At 38.4% G+C, this 22,048-nt stretch overlaps 1 protein-coding gene across 1 annotated transcript; it reads left to right on the top strand.

The window, feature by feature from the left end:
* The first annotated feature begins 1,295 nt into the window (after positions 1-1,295).
* Positions 1,296-15,978, top strand: LOC149081446 (uncharacterized). The gene is made up of 3 exons (XM_089237339.1): positions 1,296-1,361; positions 10,253-10,342; positions 15,339-15,978. The coding sequence occupies exons 2-3, from the start codon at positions 10,261-10,263 to the stop codon at positions 15,791-15,793; spliced, it is 537 nt and encodes a 178-aa protein (XP_089093465.1). The 5' UTR covers positions 1,296-1,361; positions 10,253-10,260; the 3' UTR covers positions 15,794-15,978.
* The last annotated feature ends 6,070 nt before the right edge of the window (positions 15,979-22,048 follow it).

The raw sequence follows: 22,048 nt of genomic DNA, 5'->3' as shown, positions 1-22,048 counted from the left end.
ATAGTATCAATTTCAAAATTAATGAAAGAATCAATTTCAAAATTAATGAAAGAATCAATTTCAAAATTAATGAAAGAATCAATTTCAAAATTAATGAAAGAATCAATTTCAAAATTGATGAAAGAATCAATTTCAAAATTAATGAAAGAATCAATTTCAAAATTAATGAAAGAATCAATTTCAAAATGAATGAAAGAATCAATTTCAAAATGAATGAAAGAATCAATTTCAAAATTAATGAAAGAATCAATTTCAAAATTAATGAAAGAATCAATTTCAAAATTAATGAAAGAATCAATTTCAAAATGAATGAAAGAATCAATTTCAAAATTAATGATAGAATCAATTTCAAAATTAATGAAAGAATCAGTTAATGACAGAATCAATTAATGGAAGAATCAATTTCAGAATTAATGGAAGAACCAATTTCAGAATTAATGGAAGAATCAATTTCAGAATTAATGGAAGAATCAATTTCAGAATTAATGGAAGAATCAATTTCAGAATTAATGGAAGAATCAATTACAGAATATCAGAAAGTTTAAGAACTTATTTATCTTTCCAATAATTAAGGAGCTGTTTTTGACTGGGCTTGAGCCAAGTTATTCCATCCGTCAAGACCTCTTTCTATTCATTCCTCTGTCGCAATTGCAAATAGCTTCTTTTTTTTATATATCACACGTTTATATATAATGTGATTCTGAATACGCAAATATTACATCGATCACAAACACTGAAAATTCATTTTCACTACGTATTTCCTCTCTTCTTTTTGATAGAACTTTCTGTAATTGAATAACGTGACCAGGAGACCTCACCACTCTTTATTTATTCCCGAACTAATAATTGTTTTCGATAATTTGCTCACGTATCACCGCAGCACGCATTTTAACGCGCGGTTTTATTTACCGAGAAAACAGCAATCTTGATTTAATCGTAATTTTCATTTATATTCTTTTATTATTTTTGGACACGAATGGGCGCTTTGTAATTTCACGCGAAAATACGTTAAAAGAACTCCAAACCGATTCCCATAAAATAAAAATAAAAATCCGAAAACGATTGCTTTTTCCTTCCCATTAAAAGAGAAATTGATTTCGTCACCAACGCGGACGACCAATAGGCGTAGGGCGTCGCCCCAGATATCGACAAGACACGCCTATTTATCGTGACGTAATACCCAATGACGTGGTTTTATTGGTTCTCGCGAATTGGCGCTAAACGGGACGGCGAATGAATTGTTATCTTTTTATTATTAAAAAGGTAAAATAAAACAAATAATGCCAGTTTTGTTGAAAAAGCTTCAGTTTTACGATCAGACCGAACCTGTTGATCGTTCTTCCTAAGTCTGACGCTGAAAAGTAAGTTGATATCTTTCCTAGTTTCGTCTACAATTGGGTATAATTAATTAATTTTTGATTATTAAATTCATAATAGAGAAACTGAATTTTTCTTCAAGACAATAATTTAGTGTAAATAAAATCAATATTATTTAGTGTGAAACGATATTTTGGTCCTATTGGACAACCGTGACGGAATCTGAAAAAATTAGAATTCTTCATTTAAAAAATTTAAACAACGAATTAAATACTAAATTATTGAAAATAAATTATTTAAATTTTGTATTTTTTATTTAATGCATGTTAATTCATAATATTTGATATAATTATTTCAAAAACAATTCACTTTGCACATTATAACAAACATTTGTACATTGTAATAAACTTTATACGTTTTTTACGAATTTAAATTTTAAATTATTTTGCTATTTTTCAAACATGTTGTTGTCAATTAATTATAAATTTTTTAGTGTAGTTGTAAAGTATAGTTAAAAAAGTATTTCCTGTGAGTATTAGTATCACATATAATATATGATGGCAAAAAGGCCAATAAATTTTTATGTTTGGTTTATCTACTGTAATAAAATCAAAATAATTTCATTTGGGAAGATTCTCTTAACATATATTGCATTAGTTACGAAAAAAAAATTTATTGAAAAAATTGAGAAAAGCTGCGATAAATCGAGATAATAAAAATTAATTGAATTAATTTAAAAATTTATCATATATTACAATTTATATTTGAACATAATGCACTTCAGTGTCGAGTATTAGATGAAATTTTGTCCTGTTAAATGAATTTTTTTTTTTTCAATTACAAATAAACTTCATAAATGTTTTACGAATATTATTATTTGCAACTATTTAGTGTTTTTTTTTCAACTATAGAGAGAGGATTAATAAATTAGTCATTTTCGGAAATATTTTTTCTCATAATTGACCGAACGTTTCAGCTTATCATTGATTGATAAATGGAGTCGTAGTAGAGAAATCAAATTTATTACACGTATCACATGTTTCATCTCATCATTCCAATCCGTCTCCTTGACCATCGAGACCACTTCACCGCGTAACCCACTTGAACCACCACTGACTCCCTCTCAATACCCATAGGGGTCATCGTAATCGCATCCTGGGCGCTCTTACCCACTAGACAGCCAAGAAGCTTGCCGCAATTCACGTTCATTGCAATGCATGGTTATTATTATTATTATATCCCACACGCAACCATGTTTTAAAAGGCAGAGGTCTTTAACATTTTTCTAGCCGCGAGCACAGTTTGTACCCATCATCAAAAAAATCACCTCCCCCCCCCCTTACGGCATGCTTAAAATACAAATGCACGAAATCAGGACTATTACAATCCTTGAATGCAATTTGTACAAAGGTATTTAATTTGAACGTTGATCAAGTGCTCGCGAGCACCAAATCTGACAGAAGCATCGCGAACACTCTAGGTGCTCGCGAGCAACGGGTTGAAGATGCCTGCTCCAAGGTGTCCGTCCGTATCCGTTCTTAAAAATTCCGAATAGACACGAACGTTGGTAGAAACTGCGAAATAATTTCTTGATGAATAAATCAATTTTCATTATTTTTTTTTCCCCCATTCAAATTAATTCTTGAACCAAATTTAAAAAGAAAAGGGGGGAAAAAAGTTTTGAATAAATCCTATTTTTCTTATAATCTCTTCTTTACTTATGGGTCAATTGAATTAGTTCGTTTCGCTTCCTGTTTCCCGTTCTGCGCGTTTTCCCATTCGGTAATTCGATTCATTTCATGTTGTCATTCGTGATTAACGTTTGGTTTCAAATTTAAAACCGAATAAGAGGTCTATTTGGAAGGGGGGGGGGGAATTTGAGTTTTAAAGAAATTAAATTTTTCAAATTATTAGGAATTACGTTTGCGGTACCCTTCAGTTGAGGCCTTTAAATTTTCGTGTTTTAAACCCCCATCCCAACTTCTCATCAAAAAAAAAATTTCCCCATCGCCCTCCCCCTTCCCCCAAAACGCATAGGATCTCTTGTTACGTCTGCAGCTTCTCCTCACTCCCTTCCAATAAGCTCCGTCATCCCCAGAGAGGGTGGTATCGCCCCATTTGGGAAAAACACCGTTCTACATAAACGCTCATTTAAGTCGATAATGAAGTGATGATATCCGGGGTGGTCGTACGTCAACCACTGAGGCAGTCGCGTGATCGTCACGCTGGGCTCTCATCGTGAGAATCCTGGTTCGAACCCCGCTGGCGGCACGGTGGTGGTCGGTTGAAGTTGATTTTCTGCGGTTTTCCAACTCCAAGGTGCGAATGCGTGCCGGTCTCCCATTTGTGTGTACTCCCCAGCACGACCCAACCCACACGGGTGAAAGGCTTATATCCCGGGAGGGACAGAGCCTGGGTCGTGTGTGGTCTGTCGGTCTCCCATTTGTAAAAGTGTCTCCTCAGAGAGCAGGCAGACCTACAACATAAAACTTACATAACATGAACATTCAAGCATTTACCATCTGCCAATCACTTCAAAATATGCAAGGCAGATTGCAGCACCAGCAAGAACACGAAACTTTGACAAAATAAGTGTGTTGGGGGGGGGGGGACCACGCATATACACACACAAAACGTTCTTGCATCATGTACCGATTCGTCAGAAATTCCAATGGTACGAGATTCTGGGACGGTGAAGTTAGTAAGTCAGGTGGTTCTACGCCAGTAAGGGGCCGTTCAAGTATTACGTCATCATCGATGGGGTGGGAGGGGGTTTCCGATTTGCTGACTTTTGATGACAGGGGGGGGGAGGGGGGGTTTGGATAATGCTTACGTCATCAACCACCCTTTATGAAAATATGAGTTAGGATTCAGAGGGGCAGAGCTGATGACGAAATTTTGCTGACAAGGGGGGGGGGGAGGGGGCAAAAATGGCTAAAAATTTGCTTACGTAATACTTGAACGGCACCTAAGGAATTCGAGAGGACATGTTAGTGCATGAGTACAGAAGGGGAGAAATTGCCTTTGCGAAATTCTAAAATTATTTCTTCCATTAGTTCTCAATTTTCATCAATTTTTTTTTCCTTTCGTGAATTCTGAATATTAATCAGTTCTGGAATTTTTGTCTGCCATTAGCTATGAATTTCATCAATTTCTGAATTATTTTCTTCCGTTAAGTCTGTATTTTCATTAAAATTCCGAAATTATTTCTCCCCCCCCCCCCTCCCTCCCGAATTCTGAATATTCATACATTCTGGAATTACGTGTCACTTCCATTAATTCTAAGTTTCCATCGTTTTTTTTTTCCTCCTTTTTAAATTCCGAATTTTCGTCAGTTCTGGAATTTTGTTTCTGCCGTTAATTCTGTATTTCATCAAATCCGGAATTAACACACTTCCATTAATTCTCAACTTCTGGTGTTATTTCTTTCATTAAACTTGAATTTTTTTATCATTTCTGGAAAATTTTTCCCCAAGTTAATTCTGAATTTCCATTAACTCCGGAATTACTTCTTTCATTAATTCTTAATTTTCTGCGGCGCTGGAATTATTTATTTCAATTATTTTTGATTCATCAAGTCTAAAATTTCCATTGCAATTTTTTTTTTCATTTCACAAATACAAACATGTAATGCACAAATTCAGACATGTGTTACGCCAGTGATTCCCAACGTGGGCGTTAACGCTCCCTGGGGGGGGGGGAGCGGTAGAAGATACGGGTATAACATAGGATCCTGTGGGTTGGATTGCGTTGTGGGGCGTTGGGGGAAAAACATTTCTGAAGAAGGGGGCGATACGACAAAAAAGTTTGGGAAACTATGTGTTACACGAATACAAACATTTGTTACACGAATATAAGCATGTGTTACACGAATATAAGCATGTGTTACACGAATATAAGCATGTGTTACACGAATATAAGCATGTGTTACACGAATATAAGCATGTGTTACACGAATACAAACATTTCTTACACGAATACAAACATTTCTTACACGAATACAAACATTTCTTACACGAATACAAGCACGCAGTACACAAATCTAGACATTTGTGTTATACAAATACAAACATATAAAGCACAAATACAAACATGTAATACACAAATTCAGACATGTGTTACAAGAATACAAACATGTAATACACAAATTCAGACATGTGTTACAAGAATACAAACATGTAATACACAAATTCAGACATGTGTTACAAGAATACAAACATGTAATACACAAATTCAGACATGTGTTACAAGAATACAAACATGTAATACACAAATTCAGACATGTAATACACAAATTCAGACATGTAATACACAAATTCAGACATGTAATACACAAATTCAGACATGTAATACACAAATTCAGACATGTAATACACAAATTCAGACGTGTTACAAGAATACAAACATATAAAACACAAATACAAACATATAAAACACAAATACAAACATATAAAACACAAATACAAACATATAAAACACAAATACAAACATATAAAACACAAATACAAACATATAAAACACAAATACAAACATATAAAACACAAATACAAACATATAAAACACAAATACAAACATATAAAACACAAATACAAACATATAAAACACAAATACAAACATATAAAACACAAATACAAACATATAAAACACAAATACAAACATTTGTTACAAGAATACAAACATTTGTTACAAGAATACAAACATTTGTTACAAGAATACAAACATTTGTTACAAGAATACAAACATTTGTTACAAGAATACAAACATTTGTTACAAGAATACAAACATTTGTTACAAGAATACAAACATTTGTTACAAGAATACAAACATATAAAACACAAATACAAACATTTGTTACAAGAATACACACATATAAAACACAAATACAAACATATAAAACGCAAAAAAAAAATGGATGCACACATACAGGGCCGTCTTAAGAGCATCATGCCCCCCCCCCCGGGCCAAGTGATTTTCCTGAGGCCCTACCAGACAAATTCTTGAAAATTTCCACCTTTTCCTTTTTTGTGAGGCCCTCTCTTCTCTTGAGGCCTCCCCCCGGGCCGTTCCCGGATGGGCCCATGCCTTACAAGACGGCACTGCACACATATTACAAACAAACACTTTTTAGCCTCAAGGGACTGAAAAGTCCTTCCAGCAGAGACCTAAAGGAATAAGCTACAGAATATTTTTTTTATTATATTTATTACAGATATGTTTTCAAATGTATTTTCGCTTATATATATGAATAATGTTCACAATTAAGTTGCTTATCGTGAATCTCAATGTAATTATCGTACATCATTTCTCTTTGTTATTATTATACTCTTTTGCTCAGTTTTCAATATTGTTTTTATACACTCTTTGAATACTTTCATCTAAATGGTTTCGTAATCCATGCGTCTGACGAAGTCAAAAATCACATGATTTATGTTTTTATTATCATTAAATTGACTTTCAGTGTGAAAAATTCTTAATATCTTGGGGGCAATGAAGGAAAAGCTCCATTTATATAATGTTTTATTTGGTTTTGGCACTCGATAAACTCGATTATGTATCTATTTGTAGTTCTATTTTGATTTTTCGTTAAGTAAGTTTTCATTTAATTGTCAAAATTCGATATAACTCTGTACAAAAAACGTTTTGTCTCAAAGTTAGAGTATAGCATTGTATTTTGGAACTACCGATTGATATTTGGGATCTTATTCTGTTATATATATTATCCGAATATTCTCGTGATATGCTCTTCCCCAAGCACTGATTGCATGATTGACAATTGAATATATTCCATGCGTAGAATAAATCTTTTGGAAAATGTTCGTCAATCGAGTTTTTCATTTTGTAAATGATCAATGCATATTTTATAATCTTTTTCTTTAAAATATCAACGTTTGAAATCATCCTGTATTGCGATACTCAAATAATTGTACTCCCGAGTAATATCTATTTCTTGGCAATGGCGCTAATAGTTCTCCAGGAACTGACAATGATTATAACACTGGCACTGATAATGATTATAACACTGGCACTGGTAATGATTATAACACTGGCACTGATAATGATTATAACACTGGCACTGGTAATGATTATAACACTGGCACTGATAATGATTATAACACTGGCACTGGTAATGATTATAACACTGGCACTGATAAGGATTATAACACTGGCACGGCACTGATAATGATTATAACACTGGCACTGATATAATGATGATATTCATTATTTTAAATTCATCTTCACAGTGGTAAATTTTCATGAATTTTTTTATCAATTTACATTTAATTGTGTGTTTATAATTTTTGGGATGAATAATTTTTCCATATATTCTTAAATAATAGATGCCAATTTCCCTCCCTCAAAAAAATATGTAAAATTGGGACAAAAAGGGTCCTAAGCGTTTTTGGTGCATCGAAATTGTTCAGACGCTCCAGGCATAGCAATTATTTTCTTACCGGGCCCCGCTTCTGTTAAGGGCGGCCCGGCTAATAATACAAAAGAGCTTCATTAATTATTCGATTCTCGGAAGCTCGAGGTTCCGGATATTCCGAGGGGTGCTGCAACTTTTCTAGGAGAGAAAATTCCTTCTCAAAACTTTTTTCTTCCATGAATACGAGTTTTGTGAATGGCATTTCTACGCTGGGAAATATTTGCTGGTCATCAAGGGGGTTGGCAGACTTTTGGTACTTTTGGTAGTTTTCACCGCACGGTTACCATCATCGCAAAGAAAACGCCTATCAGTAACCTCCGACGGCGCACATTCCACGGGACTTGAAGGCGTATTATTTTTGTTTTTGAAAACATCTATCTCGAATATTTCGCAAGAAATCACATTCGTATATTAACAGTGATCAGGGCGGAGTCCCCGTATATAGATTACTTATTACATGACATAAATCATTACGCAATACATCTGTCATAATCAGTAACGCCGATCCGAACAGTCAGTGAACGCCTTTTGCCCTTCTAAAGCACTGAAAATGTCATTGTTATTAATAATTATTATCTCGAATCTCATGCTTGAAATCTTTGGTGAAGTCATTATTTACTATATTTTTCCGAAACGTCAGGAAAGGGACATGTTTGTGACTTTGCATATTTCTCAGTACACACATTTGCACACTGATGAGCAAACATTTTTTGAAGCGGGCCAAGAAACAAAAAGGAAAAAAAAAAGTCCGGGTGGACATGTTTGGGTATTGATTCATACGGTATTCCCCCCACGTTAGCCGGCACGTCGTAAAACTCAAAGAACCGCATCTGGCCCGTGGGCCGTAGTCACTGCACCAGCCTAAAAGTTTCTGTTTCGAGTGATAGTGTGGACACCAGGCATCCCATTTGAAAGATCTATTCCGGCCAATTTTTTTGCTGTTCCGGGTAATTTGAAAGGATGACGTCACTCTCCGCTATCCATACAAAGGTTTTTAACAATTGGCTGTGGTGTGCGAAGATGAATTTTCTCCTTCCAAAAATTCATTCTTCTTCGCCAGTCAGTTGTTAAAAACCTTTGTATAGATGTAATTTAGTCGTAAATGGGCTTTTAATGTTTTAAAATGTCACGTATAATACAATGCAAATATTGATACCATTTGGCGATAATTGAAGATTTTTGGTGATATTTGGCAGTAAGTGAATGTACGGGGTGTTTCAAAAAGAATCATCCGATTTAAGAAAGTCATAAAAATTCAGCTTTTAATCCGTTTTGATCGAATAATGTATATGTAGAAAGAGGGAAATCGCGAGTTCCACGCAGTTGCTGACAGACAGGTAGCGCTAACGCTTTTCCAGAGGCCGCCACTTCAGTGTTTGTCAAGATTGGCTTTTCCCACAGTTAGAAACCGATTGGAATGACTTCATTTTCCAGCAGGGCGGGGCACCACCACACTGCAGCTTGGACGTTCGAGAACTTTTGAACAATCGCATTCCTAAACGATGGATCGGCCGTACGGGACCTGACGATTCAGTTAAACACATCACTAGCCTCCAAGATCGCCGGACCCCGCAGTGTGCGATTTCTTCTTGCGGGGGTTTATAAAAGACTACGTTTATGCGCCTTCCCTTCCAGCTACATTAGCCGAACTGAAGATACGCATAACAGCAGCAGTGGATGCAAACATGCTCGCAAAAGTTTGGGACGAATTTGACATATGCCGTGCATCCCAAGGTGGACATATTGAGCACCTTTAATTGTGTTTGTAGAAAAACTTTATGATTAGCCATGTAATATAAAATTGATCTTAAGTGTCTATGCTCAATGTTTTTCGTGATATACGAATTTCAAATCGGGTGATTCTTTTTGAAACACCTTGTATTTCTCCCGCTTTTGTGTCTTTAAAATCTGTTCATTCCAAGAAAGAATCATCCAAACTTATTTGTCTCATCGACTCTCACGCCTTACAAATTTTTCCCCTATCTTCCCATTGGTAAGTCTAGCGCCACAACTAGATGCTTGGTCCTCCGGGACAATCACGTATTTTGGCACCCCTTGCAATGCTGAAAGAAAGCAGTGTTTTTCAAAGTGCGCATCACGCAGCACTATGGGTCATCGCCAACCTCAGGGTGACTAGCTTGAAACATTGATGTGTGAATATGTCCATTACGATTTGAAGTAGTTCTATTATCGATGCACAATATCTAATAAATTAAGCTGGAGAGTCTTAGATGAATCATGAATAGGCAAGGAATGGGTGAAATTTGCGCTCCCCCCCCCCCTCTGGTGCAGCAACCGGAGGGCATCAGACCCGCCTGCCTTCCTACCCTCAGTAGCTGCACTGGCTGAGCCATAACTCATAAGATCTCGTTGTTTCTGTAGCTGCTTTCTTGGTCCATCTCATCCTCAGCGAGACGAAAATGCCCAATTGGAAAACACTGCTCTTAAATAATATCGCATAACACTGAAAATAAAAAATGAATGCATTTCTTTTTCTTTCTTCTGCAGAGAAGGTGATGACAAAATTCGGCATGTACTTCTTGGCGGTGCTTCTCTACCAGTTCGTTGCTATCGTCTACGGGAAAGAAAACGACATAGGTAAGTCAGTATTCTGAGGTATTATGTATGACAGCATTTCGTAATTCCGGAATCTCTGAGCGAAACTATGAATCCAAACTGGAAATATATCGCAACTTTCCACATGAGATAATGGAGATTAGACTTCTGATGAGTCGTGAAAGCTCACGCGATTCCAATGTGTCGAGATTCAAGCTTTTTCATCACGTTCGTTAGACATCGATTGATTATGCGAGAAGTCTTCCAGTGCCACGTGTCGATTAAGTGTGATCTTAAGAAAAAAGATGTACCGAATTTTCCTGAGGATATTGCGCAGATTTATACGTTCAAAAACATCGGAATTTCCTAATGTGAACTGGGCGTAAGAGCCCAGATACTCGCCTGAAGTACCAACGGTGTGACGAGTTAGAGGTGCCACGAGTTCGATACCCGGTTGGTCTTTGTCAGAAACTTTCCTGACGCAGAGATGCAACAGAAACGGCGACAAGACCACAGAAAAAAGATTACTATCCCGGGGGCAGTCCCACATCGGGGGACTAGAAAAAAAAGGCTGCCATTCGGAATCGGCAATAAATTGTAGGTCCCAGTCTAATTAGCCCTCGGGGGCAGAAAATGACCGTGGTGCGACAAAAATCATCAATGTTCAACTTAATGTGAGCTTCGTTTTACCTATTCAATTTTCGTTCAAAATCAATTCATAAAAGTAATTTGAAAAATATATAGATGACATTTAGATGCAAGTAGAAAAATTGCATTTTTTCAGCAAAATTGCCGTTTTTATGGTGACAAATCACCCCTTGTATTTCTTGAGATTTCATTATTGATAAATCAAATTATTTCATGCCGATTTTCGGCAAGAAAATTCAGTAAACATAAAGAAGAGCGCCGATGAATTTTTTTTAATTCACTACACTTCACTCACTATGAGTTGAGAAAAAACTCATACTTTAAAAAAGCTGATTGCAGATGGCAGCACTACACACAACAAGCATTACACGGAAGCAAACCTCACGGAAGGTTCACTATACGTACACATACATTCCAACATGTACCAGTTCGTTAGAAGTTCCGCAGAGGTTGGATGAGGCGCATGCCTGGTTTAGTAGTAGTAGTACTCCTGGAATTTCTCCTTTCGTTGCCATTATTAGAAGATATATTCCAACTTTTCGGGTCCACGTCAATGTCAAAAATCTCATGCCAAGTATAAAAATGACCTTCCCTAAAACATCCATCACAGTGTCCATCACAGTATGTTTCGTAATTATTAAGCTGACAAATCATTTTATATTTGAATACACGTCATCCGAGTTGCATGGCTTCATACCTCTCCTTTCGGAAGTTATTAGGGGGGTCATTCAAGTATTATGTTAGCATCGATAGGGGTGTTTCGGGTTTGCTGACTTTGATGACAAGGGGGGGGGGGGTGGGAGTTTGGATGATGCTTACGTCATCAACCACCCTTTATGAAGATATGAGATATTCTTAATGGCATCTTACCGGGTGTACCAAAAACGAAAAGAACCTTTCGCTAGTCTGTGGGGGCACCTGAACTAACATTCTTCCTATTGATAAGTCCTCTATAGACCCACTTTAGCGATCTCTAAATGTGCCGCTGATACTTCAAGTGTGCTGGAAATGTTTTCTGAGCCACTCAAGTGTCCTAGAAATGTGTAGCGGGCCGCTTAAAGGGCTGTGAAACTGTGTCGCGCGTCATTCAAATGATCTGTAACTACGCCGTTGATCACATGAATAATCTGGGAATGTCACGCGGGTAACTTGAGCGATGCTGAACTGCACTGCAGACCGCTCGAGTGCTCCAAAACTGCGCCACATTCCACATAAGAGATCTCTAAATGTGCCACAGACAACTTAAGTGTTCTGGAACTGTGCCGTGGGTCATTCAAGTGATCTGTAGATGTGTCGCCGGTCACCTAAGTGATCCGTGAACGTCCCATTGGCCTGAACATGTATCACGGGCCACTTAAATACTCTGGAATTACGCCGCGAATCACTTAAGCGATCTGTAAATGTGCCGCTTAGTTCATTCTCACCAAAATTAGGTTTGAGGTGGCGGACCACATCGGATATCCCCGAGGGCCATAAGTTAGGCAATAGTAAATAAGCCATAATAGCCATAAGTTGAGGGCCATAGTAAGGCATTTGTGGCTATAGAGGGTGTTTCGCAATGAATTTCTTAAACAAACAATTTTGTGGTCTTAGCCCTCAAATAGCATTGAAGTTAACAGAAACTGATTATACAGTCGAATCCCGTTATTACGAACTCCAAAAGACCAGAGAAATCACTTCGGTCCGAGTTTTGCTGACAATGGGGTGGTCAAAAATGTCTAAAATTTGCTGACAAGGGCGGTCCGAGTTTTGCTGACTTTTGCTGACAATGGGGTCCGAGTTTTGTTGACTTTTGCTGACAATGGGGTCCGAGTTTTGCTGACTTTTGCTGACAATGGGGTCCGAGTTTTGCTGACTTTTGCTGACAATGGGGTCCGAATTTTGCTGACAATGGGGGGGGGGGTAAAATGTCTCAAATTTGCTGACAAGGGGGGGGTCCGAGTTTTGCTGACTTTTGCTGACAATGGGGGGGGGGGTCAAAAATGTCTCAAATTTGCTGACAAAGGGGGTCCGAGTTTTGCTGACGATGGGAGGGGGGTGAAAAATTTCTAAAATTTGCTGACAAGGGGGGGGTCCGAGTTTTGCTGACTTTTGCTGACAATGGGCGGGGGTCAAAAATTTCTAAAATTTGCTGACAAGGGGGGTCCGATTTTTGCTGACTTTTGCTGACAATGGGGGTAGGGGTCAAAAATGTCTCAAATTTGCTGACGAGGGGGGTTTGAGTTTTGCTGACTTTTGCTGACAATGGGGGGGGGAATCAAAAATGCCTAAAATTTGCTGACAAGGGGGGGGGGGCGGTCCGAGTTTTGCTGACTTTTGCTGACAATGGGAGGGGGGTGAAAAATTTCTAAAATTTGCTGACAAGGGGGGGTCCGAGTTTTGCCGACTTTTGCTGACAATGGGGGTAGGGGTCAAAAATGTCTCAAATTTGCTGACAAGGGGAGGGGGTCCGAGTTTTGCTGACTTTTGCTGACAATGGGGGCGGGGTCAAAAATGTCTAAAATTCTGCTGACGTAATACTTCAATGGCCCCTTACATAGTTAAAAGGACTTCCCTAGGCTTTATAACTACGTAAAAAAAGTCACGTAATAAAATTAAGATGAATACAGTCCTAAAAATTCAAGGTCCGGTTTCATTCACTAGGAAACATCATAAAACCCAAATTACTTTCTTAACATAAAAATGTTTGATTCCTGCAATTTTGTTTTTTTTGGCGAAAATCCTCGGCACGAAATTCAATTATATTCCAATCATAGACATTTAAAAATGTATACATATACCCATTAAATTATCTGAATGAATACGTGTGTAAATGTTTACTTTCAAATAAATCACGGTTCTATAAAATAATAATAAGTAATCGCTTCTGTAATGAGGAGCGAGAAATTTCAAATCGATTCGATTCCCGAAAAAGATACGATGTTTAATTTTTGAGTTTCTCTTACAAGAATTTTCAAATTGTTCGATCGAAATTTTCAAAAGACGTGCTTTTCGCGATGTGTTTGCGCAAACAAATTACACTCTTTCAAGAACGTGTATAATAATAATAATAATGATGTGTATATTCTCGAAGGCGTTAAAGCGCATAAAAGAGACGAAAATGAATTTTTTTACTTATTTCTTTAATGTACCCAAAGGCAGGAGAGGAAAAAAACTGTTTCTTTACACATGTGTGTTTGACATGTGTGCAATGCAAACATCGAATCTCTTTTGAAGTTTCTTCTGTTCAAAATTTTTCTTCTTATACGTATAAGAATATTTTTTAGAGCGTTCATGCGAGACTTTGGTGTGTGTGTGTGTGTAATGTAATTTCCTTACACACGTGGAATTTATCATCATTATATAGTCGTGATATCCTTGAAATTCATTTTTTTAGAGATTTGCCAATTTTTTTTTTTAACCTCTGCTCTCCGAAAGCTCTGGTGGTACACGTGGTCTAAGAATTGTTTGCTGGACATGATTTCACTTAACACCTTGATTGGTCGAAAATAGTCAGAATCCCTCCGAGTTTATTTGATTTTATCGATTATTTATCTTGATTCTGCCGCGATTTTACGACAAAATTGGAATCGTGTCTCTGCGACAAACGGTTCATGAGATAAAGGCCTCAGCACTTATAGGACAACCTGCGTAGCAGAAAACTTTTTCTCGTCGATTCCATCCTGATTTTGATTCTATACTGGTATCGATTCCCTTGATTCTATAATGATTTGCGATGTTCGCTGAGATATTCGTATTCAAAAAAATCTGAGAAAAGTTGGGAAACAACAACATAAATAGGAGGGAAAGAAACGCTGTCCGTTAGTTTCTGCCGTTATTTACAAACTTTTCTTCGATTTTCGTATTCAAATATCTCAGTGAATATTGCAGTTAAAAACATACGATTCTTTTTTTTTTGGGGGGGGGAAGCTCAGAAAAGACACGGCAACAACTTACTAATTGAAAGTTGAAGGACAAGGGAATCGTATAAAAATTTAGTTTTTTTTAAAATTTTGTTACACATTGCATTTTCACTCTCTAAAATACAGCAACTATTGTCCAAAAGGGTCTGAACTCCAAATTTGGATTTGGATGGCAGCACTAGGGAACATAGAACACACATCCCTAGACTTTCTAGGATTGATTGGGAGAGAGGTTCAGCGGACTCGTAGTGAGCAGTCATGTGAGAGATTCCTTTCGACATCTATTTCTTTTCTACTGACTTTATTGCGACGGGATCACTTATGTATGTGTTTTGAGTTTGTCTTTTGAGTTTTCAACATGGGGTTGCCACGTCTCTCGTGGCTTCGAAGGACGATTGGTTTGTTAGTTGATACAGTTGAAAAGTAAATTTTATTCCACGAATATTCCAGATACTATCTATGTTGATATAGTGCATTTTCTCCCGCAGATTTTCTAAAAGACATGAGAAACACAGACTATTCCGCCAGTCCAACGATCGACGACGCCACCTATAGATTCAACTTCCTCCACCCTAAAGCGCCGTACCTAATGCAGAACTTCCAGGAGGACCTGATGGACAGGAAATTCGTGACCAGCAGCAACCAGGACGACGAGGACTCGTCGAACCAGAAGCACCAGCCGCTCGACAAGCGCTTCGTCGGACACCACCTGAGGCCCCACCAGCAGAGGATGATCGAATTGCTTCGGCTCAATCGCAAGATACCCAATGTAATCCATTTCGCCTGGGGTGCCGCGGCGAGGAACGCGCCCACTCGTAACGAGATCATAGAGGGCTCTTCTTACCCGCACAAGTTCCGCAAATTTGCCAGTATGAAGAGGCCGTATTATTACGCCGAACCCGAAGGTTCCGAGTTCTTGGGAGGTCCCGGTAAGAGAAGATAAGGTTCGCGGGAAACGGCAAAAAACGCACTATATGCGACATCTAGTATCATGTAGATATCTTTTTCGAAAGGTTTGCATTACCGCAAAGACGTAACGTTTGTGGATATGAAGAAAGCATCGCGCTTTGAAACAAAATGTAGAGAAGAAATGGAAAGGAAATAAATGTATTTTGACGAAGCCCTCCATATCCCTGGCTTGAGTTTAATTTTTGAAGCTTCTAGAATGTCTTGATGTGACAACATAAATCGCGGGATCGTTTCGTTTCGATGATGGAGCCTGATCAGCATCCGCAGTGCACCGCTGCTGCCCTGAGCCTTACAGAGACCGGTTAAGACGCTTGACCAAAGTGATTTGTCGACAGATTTTGTCGTTCAAAACCAATGTTTTGAGTGGTTCGGCAGGGGGCGTAGCGCTCGGTGTGGATCGTTCATGAGAGGTTTCGTGTATGTTAAAGAGAAATTCAAACATTTTTTGAGTCACGAAGACTCATCTTAAGGGAAAATAGCACTCAGATGAGGGAACTTGAACATGCTCAAATACAAGAAAACGGGAAAAGTTGTCAAATAAAAAATTAGCGAAACATTATCAAGGTTCCTAAGCATTTCAAGGGGTACGTACGAACCCCTGTCACGTAGTCCAAGGGGGTGCACAAGCTTGTTACGCATTTCAAGAGAGTTACGCCACTTTCTTACACATTTCATGGAATTATGCAAGCTTCTTAGATTTATGAGGGGATACACGATCTTCTTAGGCATTTCAATGTACTATGCAAGCTCCTTAAGCCTTGAAAGAGGTATTAATCAAGCTTTTTAGGCATTTGAAAATGATACACAATTTTCGTACTCATTTAAAAAGGGGATACACAAGCTTCTTAGGCATTTAAAAGGGGGATACACACGCTTCTTAGACATTTCAAGGACGTATGCAAGCTTCTTAAGCATTTCAAAGGGGTGGGAGTGGGAGGTTCTCAAGATTCTTAGGCATTTGAAAGAGAGGGAGGGGTACTCAATTTTTTCTTAGGCATTTGAAAAAGAGGGAAGGGTACACAATTTCCTTAGGCATTTAAAAATAGAGCACACAAGCTTCTTATGCATTTTAAGGGTGTACGCAAGTTTTCTACGCCTATCTGAATTATGCAATACGTGTCTCTAACGCATTTTAAGTGGTGCGACGGTTTTTACGCATTTCTCGATTGTGCAATGCATACTTCTAATGCACGCCAAGTAGTACGCAATCTTCCTCCCTCCCCCAACCAGTCAATGAAGACGTAAAGGGTTCATGGTGAAATGGCGAAGTCGTGTAGCGGTTCACCGCTTGAGCATTACGAGACAAAATGCTTGTTTAGATGTGTTCTATCACTCTTTAAAGTTTTGCTCATGAGTTCTTAATCACCCTGTATAAAAGTTTTTTGCTGTCTACGGATCGATTCCATTTGGACGTATCCAACGATATAGTATTGATGAAATACAATCTCATACCCGATAATCCGCAATGTACCCCGAAGGCAGATCCACGCCAAAACTCTGCAGCGCAAATCTGGTTTTCAGCCGTGGCCAAGAATCAACGGAAAATTCACTGCTGTGAAATTTAGTCAGGTAAATTCACTTGAAGGAAAATTTATTTCATCGACAAACAATACACCGACAGCAGTTCGTCACCAGTGAGCGAGTGACCAAGTGATTGAGCAAGTGAGTGAATATGTGAGCGACCGAATGGAATGCTAAATAAGCGCTGAATAAGCTAGTGAGTGAGTTACCATATGAGTCACTCATATGGAAACCTCAGCACCCATCTGCTCGCTCACTTGTGCACCTGGTCAGTCATCTGCTCGCTCACTTGTGCACCTGGTCAGTCATCTGCTCACTCACTTGATCATTTGTTCATCTATTCAATAACTTGCTCCCTCACTAACACTGACTCGCTCGCTCACCTGTTCACTCTCTCACCCACTTAATCGACTAATATTTCACCTGCTTACTCAATCATTTGCGCACCTGCTGACTCACCAACCCTAACTCACTTGATAAATCACTCACTTTGCTCGTTCACCTGTTCATCCCCTCAATCAATATGTCATTTTGTCGATGAATTATCATATCGGTGGATTACAGGCCGGTAAATTTTCCTTTCGAAAATTGCGTGGCGGTGAATTTTCCGCACATGGTGGCTAGCACAGCGCGAAACGATTCAAAATGTCAATTGTACGTAGCCACGCCACAAAACCGGTTTCTGAACTGCGCAATTTTCGCAGAGTTCTGCTGGTGTGGGACCGGCTCAACAAGAACTTGTAACGCTAGCTACGTCTTTGTGGTTGCTCGTACAGAAATCGGACACCTTCGACCCGTGAATCAACAACACGCTCACCTCGCGGCAACATGATGTCTGAAAGTAACGAGGAAGTGTTATATAAAACATATTCTTTTCAACGTGCATACATATTTGGGGAAATGAGATATTATGCGTCACAATAATTACGCTGCTGCCATGTTTTTGGGAGCCACTGATGAATATTCATAATGCTGTGCTTGCTGTACGGTACAATTATCATACGGTAATTCATCATGTTAATTCATCACTTCTTCCATGTACCATTAATCCTATCACGCGTCCTAAAAATGATTGCAACGTGTTCGCGCGAATTTCAGGGCATTCAATTCACGAACGGGCGCAATAAATAAATGTATTAAGGGTCAAATTCGCGGATGTATCTAATAAGACTTTTCCGCTCATATTTCCTGGGCCAAATTTTGACTTCGGAGGGGGCGGGGTGCTCAGGGAAAATGAGACACCAGGATCTGAGATGTTTATTCAGTTAGCGAATAAATGTTGGATGCTCCAAGTCAGTGTTTCTTAACCTTATTTAGCTCATGGCCCTCCTTCGGAACAAATTTTCTTCTCGTGGCCCCTCTGTCCTTACCCAGGGACCCCATATTCATACACTAGAGAGATCCTTTGAGGATCCCATTTTCAAATGGGGGGGGGACGTTTCCACTTTTGCTAAATTCACATGTAGAAGTAAAAATCGTATGTCTCCGGAATGTACTAATGGACTCCAGAATCTACTTTACAAAAGTAGAAAATAGCCGAAACAGCAGCATATATGGTAGAAGAACATTTAAGTATCATGTTTCGATCATAATTTTGATAGATTGATATATTTTGGTCACGAAACATAATATATATATATGTGTAAAAAGAAGATAGTTTCTTCAAGAAAGTTATCTACGTTTAAATTTTGAAAACAAAAAACTTCTTGGAAATGTTACCTTTTGATCAAAATCGGTGCTGGTTAAAATTGAGAATTTCAAAACAAATTCTTCGTAATGTCTGACATAATTAATGAAAACAAAATGAAATGTAGTAAAAATAAGCCAACAAATTGAACAAAATTACAGTAGACAGCTTTTTTAAACTTTTATAAGCATACAAATGTTGTAAGGGGAGTATCTTCAATTGATTGAAAAGTAAAAAAATGTATGCTTGAGTCATCTAGGCCTATAATTCTAACTATGAATGAAGTGCAATGACTGAATATTTGTACCGTTGTAGGCCTGTTGCTCTCTTAAAATTACAGCCCGAAAAAAATGGTCAAAGACAAGTTAAGTTGCCAATTACAGTCAAGAGAATTTGTCAAAGTTCAATTCATAATTCATGAAAATGATCTTAATTCTTAATTTCAAAAATCCAAGTTTCGTTGAAATTAAGGGAAGAAAACGGGACATTTTTTTTTTTTGTGAAAAAAGTTGGCACACAACCGAAATTACAAGAACGGCCCGTAAAATACCGGTCACCATAAACAAGTTTTTGAGCCGCGACCGGCATAGTTACAACGTGTCTGGCCCCGCGGACTGAAAACGTTGTTTCGTATCCTGCTGTTACCGAAAACCATAATTGTTGGCACAGGGTTCCAATGGGTAGTGATAACCCATCAAACCCCCTTCATCAAAACTCTGCAAATCCTGTTGTAGTAGCGCGCTTTGCAATAACAGTTAATACTAATAAAATGAGTGAATACTTAAGTTCATCTAATACCCAGGGAGGCTGCAAAAAAATTGTTTTTAGAAAGAAATAAGAAGTATAGTCACACACACTGGTAAACCACACACTGGTAAACCAGTGTAAAATTCAACAGACATGTAAGTCTTAAAGTGTTGAATGCGAGTACATGCGAATAGATGCGATTATATGAGTAAATGTGATTAAATATGGCTAAATGTATGTACAACGTCTTCATCACAACTGGAAAACCAGGATCACAACTTTACCTACAGCAGTTCCAAAAGAAAGCCCAAGTCACACACGATCAGAGATTTTTTTTTTTATTTGGAAAAAAGGAGTCTTATCAGGGCCATTGTTGAGATCATCACCAATAATAATATAATAATAATAAGCACTAGCATATGCAAAATCATCTCGACCTCAAAAGTCATCACTTTCAGTTATTATCACACATAAGTTGTTTTTCATAGACCCGGCAATGCAGGTCTAGGCATGTGTAGAAAGTTCTCAGGTCTCTTTAATCGTAGCCTCTGTCTGCTATCGTATGGAGAAATTTCGGCAAGACGCTGAAATTCAGAGTCAGATAATTTAAAGCACACCTGAATCTTGCCTGATGTTAACATTTCTGACGAACCACAGGAGTCCCATGTATCGCCTTAGAGTCTTGTTCTAGAATCTCTAGAGGGCTATTATCATTATTCAGGGCTATTATCATTATTCAGGTCCATTATCATTATTCAGGGCTATTATCACATTCATTTTTCGTGAAAACAGCCATACAGGAGGGACGTACAACAACAACGGCCGGATGGCCATCTTGTAAAGTATTATTTTTGTTGCGAGTTGAAAGGCTTGTGGCTTAGCCTGTTGAGCATGACCGAGGCCACGGTTGGCGAATGGCACCCTGCGAATGGCATCATCGCATTGTTGGGAGGAACTGAACCTCTTATCCACTATGACACCAAGATATTTAGTGTGCGTAAAACAGGGTAAATGAGTGTGCCTTGTACCTCGATATGAGCATAATGTGGTAGAGCAGTTTTGTTTGTGAACCACATAAATTCTGTTTCATCTGCATTTAATTCAATACGGGCTCGGACGCACCAGCGCTCTAGTGCACCAGTCTCACCATTTCTTGTAAATTTGAAAGGGTCTTACTAGGCTCCTTGTCTGTACAGCATAGAGCGCTGTCATCGACATAAAGAGCCATGTAGCCTTTAGAGGCAACTTGAAAGTCGTTCTTGTAGAAATTGTGTAGGATAGGACCCAGCACACTTCCCTGACCTATTGAAGAATGAATTGGTCTAGAATTTGATGTTGAGTCATTTATCTGTACTCGTCCGATGAACGGGGAGTGACGGATGGTGTCGTTCTGCTGTAGATCTGGTGGGACATCGGGCCACCGGGGTATTCTTGCTGGTCCAGAGGTCCGGTGGTGCAATGCCGGCCGGCGTTTTGCCGGTGTTCTTGGTGACTGGCGTGGGCTTTCCTTTTCCCAGCATGGCCCAGCCGTAAGGTGACCTGCTTATATCCCACAAGGGACAGAGCGGGGGGCCCCATGTTTGCTGCTTTCCATTTATCTGTACTTGGAAAGAACGCGAGTCAAGATAATTACTCACAAATTTAATGATGCTAAATGACATTTTCATACGAATCATCTTAAGCAGGAGCTCTAATATGTCAAACTTTGTCAAATGATTTTTCTGATCAAAGAAGGCCACTGCTGCAGTATCTTAATAAATTTTGACATTTTGAATACTTTCAACAAATCGTAACAATTGGGTAGTGGTCGAGTGCTTGCTGCGGAAGCCGTGTCGTTCTGGTGGACCAATTATATTGTTATCCTCAGTGATTTTATGAATACGTGTGGCCACACAACTCTCTAGAATAACTTCCCAAGCGAACTGAGATTGGGCGCCAATTCTGCGGGTAATGGATTCTGGCTAATTTCCAGCTCTCTGGAAAATGGTTCAGTCGAAGAAGATCATTGAAGACTATAACGAGATGTTGTTATTAAGTAGATTCTTTCAAAATTTACAGAACAGAACAGAATCAAATTGTTACCCCCCATGCCCAGCTCTTGGCTGATTGTGGGGTTACGAACGGGCCCAGTAAGGCCTATGAAGAAGGGGGAAAAAATAGACTGTCAGTTTTGTAAGATAATTAGTGTGTGTGCATGTATGTGTTTTGTGTGGGAAAGAAAGCATAGTCAAATCCAGGTCACGGTCATAGCTATACAGAATTTAGCCTAAATGC

The sequence above is a fragment of the Pholcus phalangioides genome, unplaced genomic scaffold (genome assembly GCF_987345545.1).
Source record: "Pholcus phalangioides strain wild (caught in Gottingen) unplaced genomic scaffold, Ppha-v1.0 ptg000010l_1, whole genome shotgun sequence".
In the NCBI taxonomy this organism is placed as follows: Eukaryota; Metazoa; Arthropoda; class Arachnida; order Araneae; family Pholcidae; genus Pholcus; species Pholcus phalangioides.
The sequence above is the reverse complement of the archived record's forward strand: the minus strand, read 5'-3'. Positions and strand labels throughout refer to the sequence as shown.